At 37.2% G+C, this 22,008-nt stretch overlaps 1 protein-coding gene across 8 annotated transcripts in view; it reads left to right on the top strand.

The window, feature by feature from the left end:
- ANKS1B (ankyrin repeat and sterile alpha motif domain containing 1B) overlaps positions 1-22,008 on the top strand; it is a 444,006-nt gene that overhangs the window by 225,261 nt on the left and 196,737 nt on the right. For 7 of the 8 annotated variants that reach the window (XM_064451622.1, XM_064451588.1, XM_064451615.1 and 4 more), the window contains exon 15: positions 15,580-15,686. In XM_064451622.1, coding sequence (XP_064307692.1) covers positions 15,580-15,686 — 107 coding nt within the window. Of the gene's footprint in view, positions 1-15,164; positions 15,687-22,008 lie in introns of those variants that run through there. The other variant, XM_064451631.1, reaches the window with a different exon arrangement.

Below are 22,008 nucleotides of genomic sequence, written 5' to 3'. Positions count from 1 at the left end.
GGTGCCTTCCTCTATGCTTGGAGATAATCATAGCATCACATTCAGCATCTATGTCTAAATATCAATATCAAGTCCCCAAACTTTGGAGTTTTGGGCTCCAAAAGACTCACTGAGGCTACCTGGGTGAGTGCCTTTCAAAGACTAATGCTGCTTGTTACTGGAAGAGGTGTATACAACAGAATTATGCCATATAAACAAATCACTTTCAAGGGAACTAGCAAATCTTCTGAAATATTTACTTTAGCAGCACGTACTACCATGGCTACAACTTCAGATTGCCTCTAGAGCTACCTGGAAACCAGAAAGACTCTGGAACGCTGACAGCTATGCCTGGGTGGAATCCACGTGAGCCACATCTCATTTGAAAGTAGTAGAGTTGCAGTGGATTTTGCTTTATTCAGAATAAACCCTACAACTCCAGGTCATATCAATTTTTTCCACAAGGAAGATGCTATTGCTTCTGGATGTGCTCACTACATATGCCTGTTTCTGTGTCATGTAGTACATATTTAATGCCAAAGTTTGACAGTGGGTCACAGAGCACTGTATTAGAATACATTTTGTAGTGTACTTTCTCTGATCTGTCATATCAGGATGAAAGCTGTAGGCAGTCATCATACAAAAGTTATTTTCTTTGTTTATTTTGCCTTCTCTACTCACATGACCAAGGCTATTGTTGTCTATGACTCCCTCACAGTGTAGGGAAAATTGCAAGAAATTTTGCTCTTCAGATTTGTGAGGGACATGAGTTTCAGCACTAAAGATGGGAAAATAAAGCAAACATGACTTCACCAGACTAGGAAAGATGGATTCAGGTGGGGCCACAGCCAGAAAAGCTGAATGCGAGGAGTAAGAGTTCACGGTATGCCCTTTACAGCCATAATGTAATGGAAATTGTGCAGACCTTTGACTGCCAGAAGCTACATGCTCAGTTTCCTCTTTTTCTCCCATCTGTTCCACTGCCACTACTGATGTGAAACCTTCATCTCACCTACCATGGTTCTGCCTGTAGAAGCTAACATTTCACTCAGAAGTCGTCAAACTTTCTTTTAACAAATGAAGCCTTGTTAGGCTGGCCCTTTTCTGTTTGGTGACATATGGTTGCAGTTTTGGTAAAGTGGTCTTCCTCCAAAGCTGTTAATATCCTCCCCCCTCCAAGGGCAGAAAACAGATAAAATATAAGCACTTAATTAAGGCAGAATTTTAATTAGATACATGTAGGCATGTTGGCATAAGGCAGTTTTCACAGTGGTAAGTTATATACTTGCAAGTATATACTTTAATTATAATTTAGTGTCTGTTTTGCAGCAGTTACTTCCTCTTTTTAAATCTGTGTGGTTAAACTAAGCACTTTGATAAAGTGGATTTAATTCATAGATTTTAATAAAATGAGCCATGCACCCTCTCACAAAGTGGGAGACCTCTTAAGCTTACAGTTTTGAACCCATGAACTTTAATTTTGCGATAGCCAACCACAACAACCAGAGTGTAAAATAAGGATAACATCACTTCCCGACCAACTCCCACCTTCCCACTATAGCTGATACGCTGCGCAAAAAGACCAAAATATCTGTAGCATCATAAAGAGGAAAAAAAAAAAAAAAAAGAAAAAGCAGAAGGAACCTGACTCTGTAGCTGATAGAAGAGGGACCCAATGAGAGAAGACAGCTCCAGCAGCTGGTCTCTGCTCCCAGTGCTGTTTGATGCCTCCTCAATAGGAAATGCATACGCAGTTTGAAATTTTTAAACTTCAAGTCTGTGAACTCTTTACCAACAATTATAGGACTGCAGTGTAGGGAACAGAGCCACACATTGGGTTTGATTCTGAACTTCCTTTTATCTTGTTAACAACCGCAAAGTGAATGTGGAATTTTATGTCACAGTGGCAGAACTGCTGGGGGAATTTTTGCAGCTAAAGTCCATATGAAATGTTATGGAAGGAAAGGTGATTGTTTCAGGCAAAACTGTTTACAGTCACTCATGTTCTGTTACAAATGTCACTCTCACACTCAATACCCAAAAGCACCAAGGTGTTGGCATGTGTATCCACGTTGCCCATCCATGGTCACTTGTGTGTGACATGGAAGGCTGACTATTGCATTCTCATTGCATCTATTGGGTTGCTTTTGATTAGCAATACCAAACTGGTTTTTGGATAGATCTTTAGGAGTCAACAGTTGCTATGGTATGGTCCTTTCGATGCAAAATTTTGTTTACTTCAGTGGTGTTCATTGGTTTTGCTTCCTTATCTCAGTTATTTTAGGGCTAGAGTCTGTTTTCCTTTTGGAATAACAGGAAGATGAATATCACACGCAATGTGCTGTGATGTTGTTGCTTTCCTCCTATGTAGAGTAGGGTCTTCTGCTGATACATCATCTGTGCTGTTGTTTTATCAGAGCATACTCCTTTTCTTGACAGAAACACATTCCTTAGTGTTTTACCACTGTCAGCTGTGTCCCTCGTTATCAGTACAGACCATACCTTTAATCCTTCATAGCACTGTTTCTTCTGGTGCTTTCACACATGCATTTCTAGTCATGCATTATTCATACTGATCTTCATATTACTTTTACAAATATCTTACGAATACATTTTAAATTATTTGAATGGTAATTTATTTCAGTGTATGTAATTGACTAGATTATAAAATAGTGGAGAACAGAAGCCATACAGCTGTAAAATATGTAGAATAAACACTTTAGGCATTTATTTACTGAGAACATGATAGTCATAATGCATTGCATGCCACTGAACTTACCCAAAGATCATATAAATTCTACAGAAGAAATCACAAATAATTGGATTAATGTTTTGTTGACTTCTACATTGTAAAAGGCTAAACAAGAGATAAAGATGCATCTGTTTTAATGATCCATTGAATCCCAAAACAAACCTTACAGAAGACTGGGCAAACTGCAGGGTAACTGGAGAGCTTTTAGCTGTGTTTTAAAATAAAAGCAATGGGAGTTGGATGTAAAAAGCTACAAGCATTAATTTTATTTTCTGTTATTCATGTATTCCTATTATATTGGCAATTTTTCCCTGTAGTGTCATAAATGTAATATTTAGCTATATGCTCTTCATACACCAATTAATCAGAACTGTTTTTGAAACAGCCTACTACAAATGGAGACACAGGCTAAACTGAAAAGACAGTAAAAATCTAAGTCATCAGGCCGTACTTACCCATGTAATCTCTGATGCATTTTCTTTTTACATCTCCACTCTCTTGTAAGTGCCTATCAACATATACCTTAAATCTCTGTCCATGCTTTTCATGTTCAATGTTAGGCTTCTTTTCCAAAACTGTTTGCAAAGCAATTCAGTCATTATATTCACAGACTTGAATAAATTATTTCTGGCATATGTCTTCTAGAAAGAATAGAGAAGATCAACAGCAAACAAAGAAACATAAGAAAATGGAACTATAATATTATAAATATTGACATTCATCAGCGAGCAAATGTAGAGCCTAATTCTTGTCGTTTTACATTGTAGTCTACTTGTGACCATCAGATCTTGTCATGCTAAATTTAGTACTCTGCAATAGGACTGCTTGAGCAAAGGAATCTTCTACAAACTCTCTTTTAATTGGAGGATTAACAAGTACTTTTGACTGACTTGATATACTGAGACTTTTCGAGGTATTTCCCCACATCAGATGTAATGTTTTAGTGAAATAGCATAAGAGATTCAGACTCCGTTCCGGTACTGATACTTTCTCCTTTGGAAAAAGTTTAAACCTTGGCAGCCTGGTCAGTTGTACTGTTATTTCTGAGTAACCAAAGTATTTTCTCTTTTATCACAGAATTAATACAAAAGGTATATCCTTCCTTGGAGAGCTTTTGTCAGACCTAAAGATACTTTATTTTGTGAAAAGACTTAATCTCAGAAGGAGGACTAATGCACACTGAATCCTTACCATCTCTTTTATCATTTTGTTATTATCTGATCCTTACATTCTACTGTTAAATATGGTTAGAAGTCTGTATGATCACAGGTATGAACAATTTATGTGCAGTTTGAATATACTACTCACATCTATTAAAATTCAAATGGTGTTCTTAAGAGTCTTGTTTCAGTATTTTTAAAACATTCTCACATTAAATAATTTCCCTTTAGAAGGAGTGAGAAATATTGAGTTGTAAAGACAACATGCATGTTAATAAGTACATATGGCATGAGGAAGACCTATACAATATTCCTATACACCCATAATAATTGTTTTGAGACAGAGTGCAGAAAGGTATGAATACACAGAATGCAAAACTCAGAAAATCAGATTTTCATTGACTTCCAAGGACCTGAAGCTCAGAAATATTTTCAACTAATAATAAAATGGAGAGTGAAGTAGTAGGATGTTTAAGCATGTTTGGGGACAATGCGAAGAACTATATACATTACTGTACAGAAAATCAAATTAAGTGATTCTCACTTTAAAAGTTTGGATATACCTGCCTATAGCCTGGCCTTACAAAATTGCACTTATACAAACAAAACCAGTCAGAACTCAAATAAATTGGTTATGAAAGTTGCTTACAAATAATATTACTCACATTACCTCCTGGATTGTATTGGCAGTAAACAAGTCCCTAACTCTTAAGTGGATTTGAAAATATTTTTGAGGGTAATAATATTAATGCTTCAATCTACTCTTCTTGGTCAATTCTCTCCTCTGTCAGACCTATCCCCGAAGTCACTGAGCTGTACATACTGTATCTTTTGTACCATGGGGTTGAATATTGCTGAGCTATGTCCATCTAGATAGATAAAAAGATCAACAAAGGTAGATTGCAGACTTCAGAACTTGAAAAAAATGGATTGAAACATTTTTCAAAGTTATTTCCAGTAGGACTGAGGTCTTGCCTGTTTCTCCACTGAACCATGACAGTCCAGGGGGGTACTAGCAATCTATGTCATCTCCACAAGGACAATGTGGCTGTATTTCACAAAGTTAATGCCAGGGTGTTTGTTGGTGTGCTTAAAAAGTGACAAGCTAACCATGCCCTAATTCTATAATGCTCTCATAATCATCCTACTGTAATTCCGGAAGTTAAGAGATACTTAACATGAAAAGAATGATCAGATTACTTGCGAGTTTTAGAATTCACTTGCTTAGGTTCAGTTTTTTCCCTGCATTTTAATGAGCCTTGCAACTATGTAATAATTTACACCCATGTCTATTAATATTTAATTCAGCTGATGTCACTAAATTGAACAGCATTTATTCCTTAAAGCAGAATCTAGTTCAATACCAGGTTGAAACTGTATGCAGAATAGGAATTAGCTCCTCAGTGGAGTTAGAAGTATCTGATGCTCACGGTTTCACAACCTGTGGCCAAGAAATACTTTAAAGAGAACAGAATACTCCTAACTTCTAAAATAAACTGTGTAAAAACCATAAAGTGGTGACTAAGGGCAAATCTTTAAAACTTTGTTCAGTATCTTTGGTGGTCTTTTGTATGAGATTATCATCTCATGCGTATTACTCTTACAAACATGTTGGGGTTAGAAATACTGCGGCAAGTGAGACTATGATGAAATTTATCTTTCATAAATTATATAGAGATCTAAGTCTACTAAAACTGAATTAATAACAGTTTCTTGAAAGTTCATTTGATTCACTTACATTTCCTTCTTAATCTAGTAGTCTTTAGATTTAAATAGATGTGAATCCTTGGAAGCTCACATTTCTAGTAATCACAAGAACATCACATGCTACTTAAAAATCGTTGGCTTATTATAGAATTTACAGCACACAGAATTGTTTCTAGTTTTAGTTCCACCTACAGAAAACTAAGTAATTTAGAATATTGAACTAACTAAAGTGTATTCATTTGCTTTGTAACCCAGACTGTTAACCTGAGTTCATGATCATAACAATAGAACCAGTATTTTCTTGTTTCATTGGCCTATATTCAGGAAGATATTGTATTTGAATGCCTTCAAATCCTTCAAAAATTATTTGCTATTTACTACTTACCACCCTGTTCATAACCCATGATACCAGGAACTTTCCAAAACTGTTTTTCTGCTTTTATCCACTGCTGCCTTTAGCTCTTTATTTTAGGTTATTTTGTTATTACAAAACTGAGATGGCTGAGGTTAAATTATTGATTGCTAATATGAATTTGCATTAAATGCTAATAATAGCATTTAGTGTAAGGTTCTGAATTATTCTGGTATCTATTTCTAAAGTATATTTATTATTCATTACTTCATGCATGAGTTTAGATAAACATTTTTTATGAACTCTGCAATTTGACTGTTTTTCTATTTATGGGATGTGATAGACCATCTCAGTTACTTAGTGCTACTTCTGTTTTCTGGTAGGCTATTTGAAATGTTTTATAGAGCATAATTCCAAAGAATACATTATCTTGTCTGTACACAAATCCCCTTATTTGCATATGAATATGCCATTCAGATAGAGACCAGCCATTCTTCTCAAATTTATGCAAGCAAAAATGCATGTTCATGAAAGTTTTCAAACAGTGAATAGCAAGGAATGCAGCTCTAGACCAGAATTTAAGAGAATAACTGTAAGTGTTGCTTTTATTAAACCAGCTCTAGTTTTGATCGTTTTGTATCTTAGCAAATAATCATTAACATGTTACAAAATGTTAGCGAAACCAGTCTGATGAGTACATTTTCAGCTAACCTGTACCTGTAGGAGCACTTGAGCTCTTGCTGAGATCCATTAGCCTTGACAAAAGAACGATGGAAGGAATGATGCCTGGAGTACAGCTTATTAAACTTGTCTGGAAAGTTGCATTTCCATCATTCCAAATTCTAAAACAAAAAGCCATGCAGGACTAAGTACAGTGCCACGAGAGGTGTTTGCACTGTCTGTAAGCATCAACACAGATTTCTGAAACAGGATCCTAGGCTCTGTCTGTGGGTAGGGGAGGCCAGTTCAGAGTTCCTACTCCAGAGGTGGGAGAGTGAGAGTCGAGCAGTTGGCATGAGGGAGCTCACAGACAGGTTGTACAGGGTTTATGTAACCTCATCCATATGCAAAGAGTCCAGTGAGTTGCCAGAGCTGTGCCAGCATGCCACCCACTCAAGTAACATCTTTATTATTCATTGAAAGATGCTGCAGTTTTCTTTTGGCTTTGCAGAACCTGTGTTAGCAGGGGATAAATATTATGGTAGGTGATTATAGAGTTTTTATGTAATAAAGCAAGCTCCTATTCAGAACCTGACTTTTTGTCAGGGAGTAGAGAGGGCCAGTTGTGCCCTAATGGCAGTGAGCTGTGCCCTCACCCATGGGGTCTGCACCCAGTGGGCAGAGCCAGGTGCTGGTAACATGCTCCGTTGACCACCCCAGACAGGCCCGTGGGATACGTCTCAGGTGCAGGGTCCACTGAGGAAGCCCAGCCAGGAGCAAAAGGAGATTGGGTCAGAGATAGGAATGGAGACAAGGCTGTAACACGGGTTCATGGTCTATGCAGGAGGCAGGGCTGAATATAGGACTGCAACAACCCACTATGTGTGTCTGAGTTCAGGAGATGAACTACCCACAGTGTAGGTCCAGCATCCATCCAGTTATAAGGATCAGACTGGCACCACTGTGGCATTGCTGGGGCAGGGACGATGGCCCCAGGCTGAGCTGAAATGGGGTCCTGGGACATGGGAGGGTGAGGGGGGCCTGGGGAAATGCTGGGCATGGACAGCAAGGCCCATTGGTGCCCTCAGAGCTCTGACACCTCTGGTTTTTACTCATTATTATAATTTTGTCTTATTATATCAGTGAAACGTGGTAAGTTTTGTCTGATATATATCAGACTATCTGAGATTTTGAATGTTCTAGGAAAGAAATATGTGAGGGGTAGTTCAGTGTTATTGTTCAGTAAAGAGCTTCAAGTTACCGTTTCTCCCATTTAAACATAGTTTTTCCAGTTCAGATTGAGAGTATCATCTTTACAATTAGCTGCTGGTTAACATCAAAGAGATAATGCATGTAGCAGATATTGTCCTGTATCTAATCTACAGAAATGTTGAAGTTAAGTTACGATTACCTCCAATACCTGAATCCAACCTAGTCTCAACTACATAAATCCCAGGGGGTAATTTAATCTCAGATAAATTGTTTAATTTTAAAATGGTCATTTTTCACCTGTTTTAACAGGCTTGAAAGAGGAAGTGGGAGAAAAAAAATAAATAAAAGGAAAAAGGCAGATGTGAAACAAAACAGATTTTTGTAGCTGCACATGAAGGATGACAAAAGAGCAAATGATCATAACTTACAAGGAGAATAAGTAGAAGTGAGATAAATAGGGAGTGTAGAAAAGGAATTATAAAATAAAGCTAGAAAGAACAGGAAGGAGAGAGGGGAATTCACCTGATGAGCTGTTCAAAGGAGGAGATCACTCAAAAACCTGGTGCATCGGGGCAAGGGAGCCTCTGAGCCCAACTAGGCAAAAGAAAACAGAAGACAAAGTGCCACACTGTCTCAGGTTGAACCTGATCTGTAAAATAGTCCCAGGAGAAATCCTTAACCTTCCATCATGTATACTTTCAAGATTCATAACTTCAAAGCTATGATATTTTACTGCAGTGTCAGTACAGGCATCTCATTTCCACAGCTCTCCACAGGACCTTGCAGCAGTAACCGAATCTATGAAATTACGGTTACCATTTATTTAGTGGCTGTATTTAACTTCTTGAGATATCTCTGTGCAGTGAGTGTTCTGTCAAACCTTTTTTGAACAGTTTCTTCAAATATTTCTCTGTTACCCAGTTCTGCTTGTTTGCTAGTCCAGTGTTGCTCAGCACAGAGCTGTACAAAGATTTGCTCAAACTTGAAATTACATAAATTTGTTTTTATGGTGCCAGGAATTATAGCATAAAGGTTTGGGCTTGCATAGTATTTTTAGCAAGATTATGTAGTATACATTTTTATGTATATGCAACTGAGTACACTAGTTTTTAACAGTAGTCTAAAATCTTTTCTGAATTAAATATTTTGATTGGTCATGGTGTCATGTAAATTTTCAAGTTTTTTTTTCTTGCTAGACAAAAACAGTGAAAATGATTACTCATAGGTGGTGAGTGTAGTGTTACTATTATCCTGCAAAAGTTCCTGAGGCAAGCACAGAAATGGCTCTAAAAAACTAACTCCTTTTTTCAGAAAATGTGAGTAACTTTCATTGAAGCCAGAATAAGGATGTACACGTTTACCCCTTACATGTGAATATGATCCCTGAAAAAATTACAGGCAACTGAAAGCTCTTTGTCCTACCAAAGAATTTGTGTTACAATAATTTCATACCATAGTGGGGATCCGCTGAGATTTGGATTCATATCACCTGCTCACCAATGCCTCTAGCAGTAGGAGCTCCTTCAGTGCTTATGAAGAGGGGAAGAAAACGCAGCAGAATTCTAACTGCATCTTAACTGTATCTTTTCTGTGTGCAATACAAGGTTATGGGAGCCTATTACTCTTGTGGTGGCATCCAAAAGGTGGAGAGTCACATTCCCTCCATTTCCTCCATTTCCCATGGAACAGTGTTACAGAGGGAGGGTCGAAAATGAACCCAGCTTTCCCTGCAACCCTCTTTCTCCCAGCATATTTCATCAACCACCAAACTGTCTAGTTTTTCTCTAAAATTAGGTGAAATTGTGGCAGAAAAATCTGTAAAGGTCTATTAAGCATAAAGACACTATTTCTCTTTCAGGAAAGCATTGAGCTGCAAATTGCTGGAAACTGGGAAAATGCCAGGAAAGGACCACTGCATGTCCATCTTATTCTTATGCTCTTCTGTAGGCATCTAATAGTAGCTACTGTGAATGAAGCTGGTGAATGGGTGAAGCTAGATGAAGCAGTGGTGTGATCCAATGCAATTGATCCCGTGGTCTCAAAGTGAAGCATCCACCTGTTTTTAACTAATTCTTGCAATTCAATTGGTTGAATCTTTTATTTCTGTTCTGTAGGCCAAGGATATAAATCTGACTGAAGTTATGGCTATTACAATGCCATATAATATAGTTTGATTTTTCTGTTGTCTTTAGAAAGAAATTATCCCCCCAGATTTATTAATTTAAAATACAAAATCAGAATCTGGAAAGACTAACTATATCTCAAGCAATCTTGCTGTTTGATGATATATGTTACCATATACCATATATATATTGCTCAGCATCATAGTAATGACAGTCTTGAATAGAGCAAAGGTGCCCTGAGTCCTGGTCCGGTGGCTGTGCTCTAGAAAACACATAATTTAATTTTCCAGCCAAATCTGTCCCTCATTCTTTGAACAGGATGGGTTCTGAAGGAGACTAAATCAAAGCTCCCAAAGCAATCAGCTGAACATTAAAAAAGTCCTAACTTTGAAATATCTGTAATAAATACTTTTTTCGTGATGGAGTGGAGTACTTCGACTGAGCTGTTCCTGGGTAAATAATACATCAACAGTCAGAAACACAAACTCGTAGAAAGGCCAGCGGGGTTCACAAAGACAGTTCACTGTTGACAAATCATCTGTCAAGTAAAATGACAAATTGTCTATGCTGACTTTGTAGTTATAGTTATTATAGATGTGGTTATTGTACTTACATAGTAGGAATGTAGAGCTAGAATAAACATTGGTATAAAAATCAGAAGAGAACTGTGAGGATGATTTTCCTAGTCAATGAGGGTTGTTCCATTAGCTTCTGTTAGCTGTGGTCTGAGAATTATTTTTGTGCATTCTGAGCCTCTTATAGGCAATGGAATGTAACCTTTAGATTATAGATACTAGATAGTGTTATTTAAATTCAAGCTGTTTCTAATGATTTTGTTTTGTTTCTGTATATGCCATGAAAAATGTCTCTAAAAGTACTTTCAGGAAAATATTCATAATCACCAAACATGATCCTCCAAAGCGGCATCATCATCCAAACAGCTAGGCTGCTGACAGAAGTTACAGATTTTATGTAAGGCATTCAGGTTTTTCAGAGTTTTGTGAAAAAGATCATTTAAAATCTAAGAATTTTGAGTAGCCTAATAATATAACTGAAATGCATAAGATAAAGCAGAACCTTGCATACATGTCTTGGAACCTACTATACTTCTCCCATAATAAACTTTATTTATTTTGGTCTGCTGGATGTTAGGCATAGCTTTTCTCAAACAACATCCTGTTCCTACCTATTCTTAGCTCTTTTCCATGAATACATGCCGTTAGATTAGTTTATTCACTAGAACACCCAGTCATGCTAACTCTGCTGTAACACAAGTTCTGTTGCAATGTTGAGAGATAACGTTTTTATCTGGCTGAAATAATAAATACAAAGAGAAAAATTATATCCCATTTAGTGTTGGACAAGGCTGAAAGCTTTAATTAGAAAAAAAATTTTTTTACAATACTACAATACTTACTCCAGTATCAATTTCTTCTCCAGCTCTGCTAAACTGGCTGCCAACTTAAAAGATTCATTCTTTTGTATTGTAGTATAGTCTCCACTCAGAAATTTCTTGGTCAGGAGCTACTAAAATTCTCCAGTTTTTCATTCCATAACACCAGACATGTTTAGCAATGTTCAACGGGTATTGATTTACCTAAAAAAATGGTTTATAATAATCTATTCATGAGGACTGGGGGAGCACCTCCTCTACAAATAATCACTGCATTTCTTTCTTTTCCTCACTCAAAAAAATAAAGAAGAATCAAGAAAGACAAATCCACATTGTTAACAGTAGAGACAATAAAATAGAGGAAACCTCAAATTCCTTTGCATATAGAGCAAATCTGCCTTACAGCGTGTTTGAAATCATGTGCCCTCTGATATCACAGATTCGATCAATTCCAAACCCCACAAAAAAGATGTTCTGAGTCTCATTGGGAACGAGACGTCTTGTAGAAATTATCGTATAGCATACCAGATGGCATCTTTCTTGCAGACATCACTTCAATGTGCTGCTTCTATTGCCTTGGAGAAGAAAGAACCAAGTATTGCTATCCCTGTAAGAGACTTATGCGTCAGTTTTCCTATGCAGAAATAGGTGCATCTTTTTTGATTATGGTATCACAGAAGGATTATTATGGGATTTATGTTCTTTGAAATCATAGGAAAGCACAGTATTATGTAAATATGTTGCAGGTGAGACCATCTCATACAATCTATATGACATTTTTCACTCTCAGGACCTGCTTTAGGCATAGGAAAAGCAGGCACTGCCTGCAGCAGCACACTGGTGGGGCTGGCACTGAATGACTAGGAAAATGAAGAGATAGCCTTCTAGTCTCAAAGCAATAACACCTAGGTTCTGCTTGCACTGGCTCAGAAAAACTGTCCAAGCAGCCCTGCCAAGTTAAATCTCCTGGACTGGCAAAGAACAAGATCTAATGAGCTGCAAGTTCCCATAACAAAATACTTGACCCTAATCTCTGCATTGCTGGCTCTGCTCTGTGCCTTCCTTTGCCTTTGCCTTACTACTACCTTTGGCAGAAGGAGGAGGGAAAAAAAGTCTTGCAGATAACAGGATATTCCACCAATGAGATGATAGTCAGGGATGAGGACAAGGTGGCAAGCAGACGGTGTTTCTCCTTACTTTCTTTCCCCTGGCTGAGCAACCTTAAGTTCCGTTGATGGGCTCAGACATGTAGTTATACTGGCAGAGGACAAGAGTTGGAGGAGAGCTTGCAGTGGGACCAGCAGTGCTATAATCATCCAGTGCTGGGGCCATGGAGATAGGTAGTCACAGTACCAACAGCTACATGAGGAAATGTGTCTGGGGAGCCACTAAAAACCTGAATTTTGCCTACACTGTTGCTAGTCTTTGAGCCAAGTACTTCTCATCTATGGCAGCAGAGCTTCCATGCTGTTTATAGTAAAGTAAGGAAGAAGCAGTTTGACCATGAAACTGGTATATTAATTATTGGCTGTGCCTTATTGTGGGCAGAACATTTTTGTTGGTGGGGGGCACAAGATGCAGAGACATTTGTGTGTCTATGCATGTATGGGAAATACAGGAGTCAATCATGCATGATCCTTTCAAAGAATGGGAATATGCCTCACTAGGCCTCTTTCTGATATCAATTTTTCTGCTTATGGGGGAAAGGGGAAGACAGTCAGGAATCCTTTTCAAAGGAATTCATGATTTCTCAGTCAACTAAGAAAAATTCAGCAAGGATTTAATTCTCATCTCATTAAGATAACTTTGTTCTCAATTTGTTCTCTGAAGAGCTGGCCCGGCCTTTTAAATTTCAAGGGAAGTCCACTATATTTCAACTCAACTTAGCCTACCCTCCTCCTTACAGCCTTGCTACTGACTGGGCATATCCCTGGAGGGATTATGCTTCGTCTGTGTACAAAGAGACCGATTCACAGTAGGAAAAACTGGAAAACAGGCAAGATTTACAGACAGGTGTGAACAAATGCATTTGTATCTCCATGAGACCTTGATTTCTATCAGTTTGTTATATCTACTTTCTCTGAGAAAAAATGAATTATCCGTTAATCTGTTTGAAGTACATTTAGCTATTTGTGCACACTGTACTCTTCCCAAAAAATATGCTCTGTATTGCATACATTCACATGCTATAGTTATTAAATACTTGAGAAAACTCCTAAAAGTTTCTTCAGCAATTACAGATTTACCAGCGCCTGATAAACCTTCACTACTTTTTAGAGAGACATCATACTTCATGTAGTCATGTACCAAATCACTAAGAAGACCTGGAGTAATGTATGATCTCATAACAGAACTGTCTTAGGCAGCTTTCCAACCCCATGAAAGATCTTCTATGGCTCAACTAAAATTATTCTACAAAATCATTATGGACTTGAGTTTGCATGAGATGTTCCACATATCCAAGCAGCGATATCAGAGTTAGATGTCATCCAGTTTTAGTCCAAGGACTAGTCAGGCTGGAGTTGAAACTCTTATAATATTGTTAATTTTAAATATCCGTCTAAATTTAGAAACTGTTCTGCAACTGCTCAGGGAGCAGTCACTTTCAGAGACTTTGTATTATAACATGTCAGTCAGACTGTAGGTTTGGATTTCTATGGGACAGTTTTCTGCCATAGTATCATCAATCCCAAAAGGTGCCCTTGATCTATAATTTCCTTATGCCTGGTATTAAATTCCTCCTTAAAGATGGTCATGGCTTGAGATTCAAAATGTAGAAGAAAAGCAAAGTAATTAATGTGTTCAATAAATGATGTTCTACTGGACAGGATTCTACTTAGAATTGTACCCTGACTATACCTGTTTTCTGCCTTTTTTGCTAAGTTCTTTGATCCTGTTATGAAAAGCAAAAGTTTAGTACACATTCCTCTCAGAACAAAGGTGTAAAATATTTCCATCTTGAGAGAAACTGTCTGAAAAAATGGAACATTGATGGAAAATACATTGTGAGGTGTTTGGTTTCTTGTGCAGCCAATGAACTTTGCTTTCATTTAAAATTAATAATCTTTTATTAATTCTTTCCAGTTACAGTTGATAAAATATACATCTTCTCTAGAAATCATGCAAATCTTATGTCTCCTGCTGTCATTCACATTTTTGTAAGAAAAGGTTATAAACTTAAAATTTTATTTAGTAAAAATATTCTTGTAATTATTCATTTAAATGGTGACCTTTTCAAGTTGAATTATTATATGTTGGCATGAAGGTTTTCATGTGTCTTATAATATTTTACGGTTGAAGAAATCATGCAGATAATCTAATTACTTTGACTAAAATTGTTGTGCCGTTTATGTCTTTTGCTGTAGTACAGGAGAGAAACTGTGAAATGTATTCATTATCGATTCATTAAAGGGTTTTGCTATTATATAAGCAGAGATGCAGACCACTACCAATCTTGTATCAAAAGGGGAAGGGATAGTAAACCATGCCATGGGCTATGGTTTATGTATTGTGTTTCTTAATGTCTTGTGAAACGTAAAAATCTACAACAGATATGTAAAGTGTAACTGGTATGAAGATTCTATTCACATTTAAGTGCTCTAGGTTGCTTTTGAATCTTGCTATTTTCTGCATTTGTTTTGACTGCTCTCATCATTCAAGATTGACGCTTGGATGGGTGTGTAGGAGGAAGCAGCAGCAGCAGGCTTACAGCTTGCAGACAAAAAAAAAATCTGCCTTATCTGATGGCTATTATTGAAAATGCGAGGTGTAGCCTAGGCTGGGTAATGAAGGGGAGAGAGCGAGGGGGAGCAAGAAGCATGGAGCTGCATACTGATGAGTGTAGGAGTACTTGATAAAAAGAATTCTTGCTGCTGGCAGTGCATTGCTCATTGTGGAGTATTCCAACAATCACATATAACGGAGAACAGCTTAGCTGACAGCTTGATATGCTTTTTTTTTTTTTTCCTACTGTATGACGTACTGGTCTGTAGTAAAGATTAATAACTAAGAAATGTAGAGCTAGGATCAGATCTTACGCTATATACTGCCCTGTAAACTATGTTTTACTTCTGACTTTTCTGCTTGCTGAAAACATTAATCTGTCAAGCTGGCGGGCTCCTTTGATACCAACTTTCCCAGGAACACGATGTGGCAATGCCACCTCTCAGCCCAGGACTACCGCTATTATCCAGTGGATGGTTATTCGTTGCTTAAACGCCTCCCTCTTCACCCTCCTACAGGACCCCGATGCCCTGTCCAGACAGTGGGACAATGGTTGGAAAATATTGGGCTACCTCAGTATGAAAACCACTTGCTGGCTAATGGATTTGACAATGTGCAATTTATGGTAAGAAATCGTCCGTGCATAGCTGTGTATATACACTGTAGCTGCCTTTTTTGTCTGTCTCTTATGTGCTCATAAAAACCTTAGAGCTATTCTGCATTGCACTAAGATCTGTTTAGTGTTTCACTTTTCTGTGTCTAGCTAAATTAATATATAAACTGTCCTTGTATAAACTTCCAAATTGTACACGTTACAAAATATTCTAGCCAGAAATATGGTAAAAGAAAAACTGAATATTAAGGTTCTCTCTCCCCCTCAACACCCTTCAGATTAAAAAAGAAAAATGCACAGTTCTTTTAATCCATTGCAGGATTTTCACAGTATGTAAAAGCTGTAAACACCCCTATCTGCAATACACCACATTATTACTTTTATTTAAAGATTAACATCATTGTAATAATAATTAAATAACATTCAATGCCATTCTTGCATTGGGAGGTTTTTTAGTACCAGAAAATTATTTAATGAAATGTGCTCCCTCTGCAAGTGATTCTGGATGCCTCAGTTAAATGTTTTTGCATCTTGGATAATCAGGCTAAGGGATTCACTTGTTGAAACTTATGCCCTGTGTGGGAAGAAATTAATGCATTCCTTTTAGTAGTTCCATTTTCATGTTTTAACTCTAGACATGTATCAGGAACATATGAATGAAATAAAATTTTAGGTACTTCAGAATTTACAGCATTGCCATGTGGTGTACAGTAACATAGACCTGTCATGCACAAACTTCCAATTGAAATTAATATTGACAGTAAAGAGAGAAGCTTACTTGTAAGGTTGTTATATAATCACTTTTCTACCTGCTTCAGTATTCCCGTTACTTGAACCTCTTGCAAAAATCCTGACCACATTTCTTATAAAGTATTAGGGCTTAAAATATTATTGATCACCCCTTTTTAAAGATATTTTTAGTAACCATGTACATCTTGGAACAGTTCTAACTTTTCGTAACTTACACCTGTCATATAAGAAACAGAAGTGAAACAGCATGAGTATCATGACCCAAAAATCATCACGAGTCATGTTTTTCCTATTTAATTTCTTTTGCCAATGTCATTATATGCCTATGGGTTACTGATGGGAAAATTATGGCACAGATCTCTGCCATTTCCACATTATAATAGTGTAGAGCTTTCTTACTGTTTTTACATGGCTGCCATGTGATCTTTTGCTTATGTCAGTAAAAATCACTAGAATCTTTGCCTTTAAATATTCTTTAAAACAAAGCTGCAAGGGTGTCCTGCCCAGCAATGTAAAAAAAAAAATTCCAAAATGCGTTTCCAGCTCACTTTCCCAAAATGTGACCACATATTCTTACATATGTTGTAGCGTTAGTTACATAAGTAGGTGATCATTTAGTCTTAAAGAGATTACAGAGGGAAATTGTTCACAAGAGGCTGTAGGTGGCATAACAAATGCAGAGGGGTACACCTACCACAGGTAAATGATGAGCACCAGAGAAGCCAAAGAAACTGCCCTGGAGGGGTTTCCAGTCATCCCCTGGCTTTGGAGGGGCCACAACCACGTTCTGGGGGAATTTATAAGACTTTCATTTCCTGTGTCTCTTGTTCGTATACTTAGGCAAACATACAAATTATACACAAGGTTCTATCACTCAATACGCAAATCAAACTTTTCATGTATCAAGCAGATTAAGTTATGCCTGCACACTTGTGTGTTAGCTGTTTTCCAGTCATTTTAATTTAAGCCTTTTCTCAGGTGGTTTGTTTTTAAATATATATCACAGGTAAAATACATAATTACTCTTAATATTAGTTGGGGTAGCATGCATATGTGAATTGAAGATTAGACTTTTAAATCCACTGATAAGCAAAAAGCTGGAAAATTGCCTAGTAACAAAAAACCACACACGTATAATTTCAGTAATTTACTAATTCCTAATTTATTGATTTCACACTGTTCATCATGCTGTTACATATTTAAGTTTTTGTTTGTACCAGAAATTGAACAGTTCCCATATTTTATTGGAAATTAAAATTATCAGAAAACACCAAATTTTTGATATATTTTTCTTTTGAATGTATAAGCATCATATAAGAAAAACGTCTCCTGAAAATTTAAATGAGTGTTTTTAAAAATATTTTCCATTCTAGCCAAAATGTTAAAGAGAAAATTAAACTTGGAAAGTATATAGGAAAATGAGAGAAGAAAGACCTGCTATGCTAAGAAAAAAATTCAGATTACTCCAAACTCAAATATGTTGTAGTCTTCCTTAATATGAGAACTCCTTTACCTTTATGAAAGTGGTTTACATATTAAGCTATATTTTACAAGCTTATTAAATTAAGTGTTTCAGATAGGTAGCTACTTTACATTGAACAAATCTAATACTTCAATGCAGTAAAAATCAGTTAGACATATTTGTTCTTTATTCTGTAGCATATTCCTGCTTTTGTTTTTTCTGGAAGCACATTCTGACCTGCATTTATTCATTCTGTTGCCTAAGCAACAACCATCACACTCCTATTAAGTATGATTTAGTAGTACAGGTCTTACTAGATGTTCAGGAGAGGGAATATCACAATGATATAATTAATGTCCATGGAATAACCTACATCTGAGAACAAATATATCCTATTCATACTACTCTCAACAGCAAAATTCTGTTAATTTAATTAGCATTCTAATAAAAAGGTGTTTTTCAGATAAAAAGATTTCACGGTTCATCATTCATTAGGTCATAGAAATTAACTCCTTGGGTTTATCCCTCTTTGGGCATTAGGAGAGTTATTAACTAGACTATGCTTAGAATTAGGAAGATTTGTTTGTCACCTGAAGTGTATGGACTTTATAGTAAGAAACAGCCTATTTCCTATTAACTTTACAGTATGAATATTTTTTCCATAGTTCATCAATATAATTAAAAATCAGTTGAAACATAGTATTAAAAAATTAGTTGTGTTTTCATGAACTAATTTCTACTTACAGCGTATTTGCACGCATAGCAAGTGCAATTCCGACCTACTATTAGTGTCGTGCAGGAGCTACACTTGCATAATATTTAGTAGGCCCAAGGCAAAATCAGTCCTAAGACTTGGTTCATGTGTGCTTGTAGGAGTAGAATTATACTTGAATATGTGTGTGTATATATATGCAGTCATTATTAACTTTGATTATTTGTTGTGTAATAGGCTGCAGTCCTTCAGATGTAAAAATTTGTAGTGACTTTGTGCAGAGATATTCTGTATTTGAAGATGCAGATGATACTGCAGTTTCATAATGTAAAAGCTGTTTTGCAGTTAAACTAATTCTGAAGTGCAAGGAATCAATTAGATCAGTCGTAATTTGCAGTATATAAACTAAATATAAGCAATAAGGAAACCTAATGAATCTGTGAACCCTTTTGATGCATAGGTGCCACGCATATCCCTGGGACAAGCTACAATTTTTATGCAGATTTGCAGGCCTACCTAACTCAGTATGCTGAGAAAAAAAAAAAAGTTAAATTGCAGAGAAACAGATGAAAATACACAAATGTGCGAAGTCACTAGATCCTTGCATGCAGCTTTCTACAGCTCTGGAGCTTCATCAAAGACTCCAGTCTGGATTCACAGAGGAAAAAACAGTTCAGTCAAATTACTGCCCAGTGGGGACTATTTCTGATTAAGGACTGCATATGACTATCTATTTATAGGTAGTTCTAATCATTTAATATATTCTAAAATTTTATCACTTGCTTAATATTGCAATTCAATGAAGATAATATCTCTTAAAAGCTTTATAAAACACTGTATGAGAGAAACAGGGATCAGGTTAACAGAAAAATATGAAGCATTTTATTATATTTTTTGACATTCCAAAATATTGTTCACTAGTACCAGTTAATAACCTGAACTGGCATAGACACTAGAGTTTCATTGCTGCTGTGAACTTACAGAATGCACCTCTACCCCTTCAACTACTTAAAAGGCTTGCATTGTCTGAGGATCTAACTATTGCCAAAGTACTTTTTTTAAAAAATTCTCTCGTTTTCACTGTTGAGAAACTGAGGCATAGAGTGACTGCAGGCTGGAATTTAAAGCTGCTTATGCATTTGAGATAAGAGGCACTAGTTCTTAAAGTAGCTATTATTATAATGTTTAACAGATCAATTCAGTTGCTTAAACATAGGTATGTAGTACCAATTGAGATACTGTAGGGAATCCAGGAGATGCAGATAGGGCTGACAGATAGTACTGAGGACCATAGACAGACAGACCCTTCATGATTAGCAGCTGGAGTCCAGGTGGGATACCACCAAGCATCTCAGATGCCTCTAGAGTTCTGATGCTTATGCAGCTGAAATGAATCTTAAATGTTGTAGGTCACACAGAGCTGGTGACATGTCTAGGAACTGAATACAGATGTCTTGTGTTTCCACCTAGTATCTTAGCTGCAAATACATTTCTTTTCCTTCTAATAATTTTCCGTATTTGTATTCATCCTGCAAACTTACCTGCGCAAGTATTTAACCGGTTTCATAGTGCTAGGCATGGACTACCTTCTCAGTTCCTCTTAGCTGCCTGCTTTGGATTTAGTTTTTGGTTAAATTTTGACTTTTCTTTCTCCCTTCCTCTCTCTCTTTCTTTCTTTTCTTTCATTTTTTACTGGGTCTGGAGGTTTATTAGTCAGCTGAAGTTTATCTGGAGACTGTCCTCTCTCAGGTGTCATTCCTGGGACTTGCTGTCCTGGAATACCCAATAATTCTTCTTGCCTTTAATCTCTCTGGAGGATCTTAAACTCTGTATCAAGTACAAAGACAGAAGCAATTTTATTTCTTTAGAATGAAATGCACCTGAAAGAAATTCTCTGTGTGCATTGGCTCCAAGTCCTGGCCTTGTAGAGACCACCACAGCTTTTATCCAAAAATACGTGGTGCAGAGATTGATGATTTGGGCATTAGATGAAAGCCTGAAAGAGTGAGACAGTCTGCCAACACCTTTCTTAAATTAGCCATGCTGCAGATGATGAAAAAGAGGCCAATGTTTGACCAGGGTTTTAGTCTGTGGTGACTTTCAGAAGCCAACTCTCAATGTGTTTAGGAGAGTAGATCGACCTTTGCAACATCCAGGCTCTGAGCTCTCTAGGCCCATAATGGCTACTGCACGGACTCATCAGGGCACTCATACATCATCTGAAGCATAAGACGATTTAGAGAGCATCATCTGTGTGTAGTTTACCCAGAAATGAAGAACTGTTTAAGGCAACCTTAAAACTGGCAGTCAGTGATATGCAGCAAGCCATATTTTTAGCAGAGTAGAGGAATATGAGTCCCAGTGATACTGGAATAATCTGTGGTTTCAGATTTTCTGTACATGTACTAAAATCTTAGCATACCTGCCCATGAGTTTCAACCTGCTCATCTGGAGCTCATTTGCAAACTCCAGGACTTGCTTTTAGTTTTGTGGCAGATCTACAGAATTTGACGCTAAAACTGTAGAGCTCCTCTCAGGGCCAGTGTGGCCCTTGCTTCTTCCCTGAGCAACGTGGCTCTTTGTCACTCTGCTCTCTTCTGAGTCTTCCTTTCCTTCACCTTGGTAACTCTTTGTGACCATGGCTTCTGAGACAGACCACCTCTTCCCTTCGTCAAACCTGTTAGCCAACCATAAAGTTCAGATGGAGACATCTACATATGTACCAGTCAGTAGCTGTTTAGGACTCAGTTCAGTTGCCCACGTATTGGAATCACTTGAGATGTCTGAGACATCTGTTTAGGCCTGGAATATATGATACAGGATCTATGGAAAACCAATACCCATCTGAAGCTTCAGCTGGATTCCTGGGAATGTACATTTGCAGCACCTCAGGTGACTCTAAATTCATATCTGTGGGTAACTAAGTGAAGCACCTAATCAGCCATTAAAGCCAATGGAGCATAGAATGCAATTTAGCTGACTGGCTGACTAACTATTAGGGTGCTTATCTTAGGATAAATTAAAATAGATTCATCTGGTCAGCTGAATCACTGTCTAGGCTGTTTTGATTTTTTTTACTAGGTCTCCTTAAGCTATCATGTAGACACAAAAACTTTAATGGCTCAATTTGGGCTAGAATCCATCCAGGGTTCACTGAAAAACAAACACAAAGTATAAGTATTTTTATTAATGTTTTTTCTCCTACCTCAGAGCATCCAGCCCTGAGGCTTCAAGATCCTCTTTTTCATCCTAGTAGGGATTCTTACTATAAAACCTGCAAAGTAGAGCTCAGGTGGGTGCCATAGATGAAGATTGTGTCTGTAATCCTGCAACAGCAGCAGGTCTAACAAATAATCCCATTCCACATGCTCCAGTTAATGCTTCTGTCACAGTATTCCTCAAGCTTTTTG

Source organism: Phalacrocorax carbo, chromosome 1, assembly GCF_963921805.1.
Source record: "Phalacrocorax carbo chromosome 1, bPhaCar2.1, whole genome shotgun sequence".
In the NCBI taxonomy this organism is placed as follows: domain Eukaryota; kingdom Metazoa; phylum Chordata; class Aves; order Suliformes; family Phalacrocoracidae; genus Phalacrocorax; species Phalacrocorax carbo.
The sequence above is the reverse complement of the archived record's forward strand: the minus strand, read 5'-3'. Positions and strand labels throughout refer to the sequence as shown.